This window comes from Microtus ochrogaster, unplaced genomic scaffold (genome assembly GCF_000317375.1).
Source record: "Microtus ochrogaster isolate Prairie Vole_2 unplaced genomic scaffold, MicOch1.0 UNK5, whole genome shotgun sequence".
NCBI lineage: Eukaryota > Metazoa > Chordata > Mammalia > Rodentia > Cricetidae > Microtus > Microtus ochrogaster.
This window is the reverse complement of record NW_004949103.1, coordinates 601,991-604,122: the sequence shown is the minus strand read 5'-3', so window position 1 is coordinate 604,122 and position 2,132 is coordinate 601,991. Positions and strand designations below refer to the sequence as shown.

At 39.8% G+C, this 2,132-nt stretch overlaps 1 protein-coding gene across 5 annotated transcripts in view; it reads right to left on the bottom strand.

Annotated features, from left to right (window-relative positions):
• Window positions 1-2,132, bottom strand: part of Grk4 (G protein-coupled receptor kinase 4) — a 77,492-nt gene that overhangs the window by 45,531 nt on the left and 29,829 nt on the right. For all 5 annotated transcript variants that reach the window (XM_013353339.2, XM_026788634.1, XM_026788632.1 and 2 more), the window contains one exon: window positions 639-779. In XM_013353339.2, coding sequence (XP_013208793.1) covers window positions 639-779 — 141 coding nt within the window. The remainder of the gene's footprint in view (window positions 1-638; window positions 780-2,132) is intronic.

The window sequence follows — 2,132 nt, the reverse complement described above, 5'->3', positions numbered from 1 at the left end:
AAACATAGCACCTGAGTCCATGACTTGAATAAGAGTTTTCAGCAGGACTGCTGACCAAAATGCTATGACTCAAACAACATACAAGGGAAGACTGTGATTTTTGTCACCTTGACAGGATTTAGAATCACCTTGGAACAAACCTCAGTATCTGGAAGGATGTTTCAGAAAGGTTCAGCTGAGGGAAAACCTATGGAAAACAGTAGAGATACCATCCCAGGGCGTGGGGTCCAAGACTGAATAAAGGGAGAAAACAAGCTGACACTAGCATTCACATCTCTGTTTCCTAATGCAGATGTACTATGACCAGCCACTGTATACTCTAGATGCTATGCCTTGTCTACCATGATAGACTGTACCTCTTTCTCAAACTGTGAGCCAAAATAAGCCCTTCCTTTCTTAACTTGCTTTATACATGAATTTATTTGTTGGTTTGTTTTGTTTTTCGAGACAGTAGAGCCGTGACTGTCCTGGAACTCACTCTATAGACCAGGCTGGCCTCGAACTCACAGAGATCCCCCTGCCTCTGTCTCCCAATTGCTGGGATCAAAGGTGTGCATCATCACCACCCAGCCCTGGACAAGCATATTATCACAACAACAAAAAAGTAAATGATACCATGACTAAAATGAGATACTTACTACAAATCTACTATGCAGTTTTTCTAAGATTCTTTTTTCATTCAGAGCCATAGTTTCACTTTTCCTCTTCTTTATTCTTTTTTTTTCTAGTTTTTTGCAGGCATACATTTTTCCTGTAGCTCGTACTTGACAGGCACAAACCTAGTTTAAAGGGGAGAAAAAGGCTTATATATACCTGACATTTTTAGGGTATATGAAGTAAACTATTTTCTCTGTGATAATATTTTCTGGTAAAGGCTGGACAAAGCATGTGATGAGCCAAGGCCATTTGGGTATTAATAACTGTAAGTTTTCCACTGGATTTTCCTGACTCCCAGTTTCTTGTCAATAGTAGCAGCTGTGAGTAAAGTGAACAAAACAGTGTGCTTTATCAAGACACAATGGAACTTGTTTTCATATGTGATCATGCTGAGTCTATTTAAGTATATCTTGATATGTCTTTAGATTCTTAGAAAAGCAAAAGTTTTAGAAAATTTGAATAATTCTGAAATTTTTTTAATTAAAAGTTCATGGCTAGGCACAATGCCTCCATGTCCTCAGAAAGCTAAAGCAGGGACCATCATCCTCCTGCCAAAGAGGAAGTCAAGATGGTGATCCAAGATCATACAACTAATGGCAAGCAGAAGCAGGACTTGACCTGGGCTTCCATAGCTCTGAAGTACATGCTGGTCTCACCACACTGTGCTACCTTTGGAACCAGTCATGAGCCCAAATGCTTTCCACTGTGCTTGCCTCAGGAAGCTGAAGATTGACTTTACAACACTTAAAACATAAGCAAGAGAATTACTGTTGGCAAAATAAGTATTTATGCCCTCCAAGCTCACTGAGATAGGAACTGAAACTGTCCCTGTACTGGCTCAGTAAGGCTCCCTCTGACAGACATTCAGAGTAGAAACAGACTGCTCATTGTCCTCTGGGCCTTGACATAGAGCCTAACATACACAAAAAGTCTGCAAGGAGCTACCATGGTTAATTCATCCAGCTAATCATTTGTTTGAAAATCCAAGAAAATGTATCCAAATATAATCTATAACAAGTCTTTCACAATGATTAAAATTTCCTGATGTGATCCTACTGAATCAAGATTAAATCATATGTGTGATTATAACTTAGAATTTCATTTCTTATTAACATGATACCCTATAACATCTTCTCATCTGCCCCCTGCCAAAATCTAATGTTTTGTTCCTGAAGATCGAGAATGACAGCATGCGCTGAAGACAGAAAAGTCCCTGGTCTACGACAAATTCTACAGAGGAATGATTCCTTACAGACCATCCCCATGAAGGGCTTACAACAGTGTTGGGTGAATTGGCCAAATGCAACCCCATAAATTATGAAAGTCTCCAGCTGTATCGGGGTACTCCTCTAACACAGTGATGGCAGTTCCGACCCACTTCCTTCACCTCAACATGCAAATGGCTGACAGAGCTCACTTGAGCACAACTCTGAATTAAATTAATTTTGAAGCAAAGCTGGTGGATTCTGCTTTTT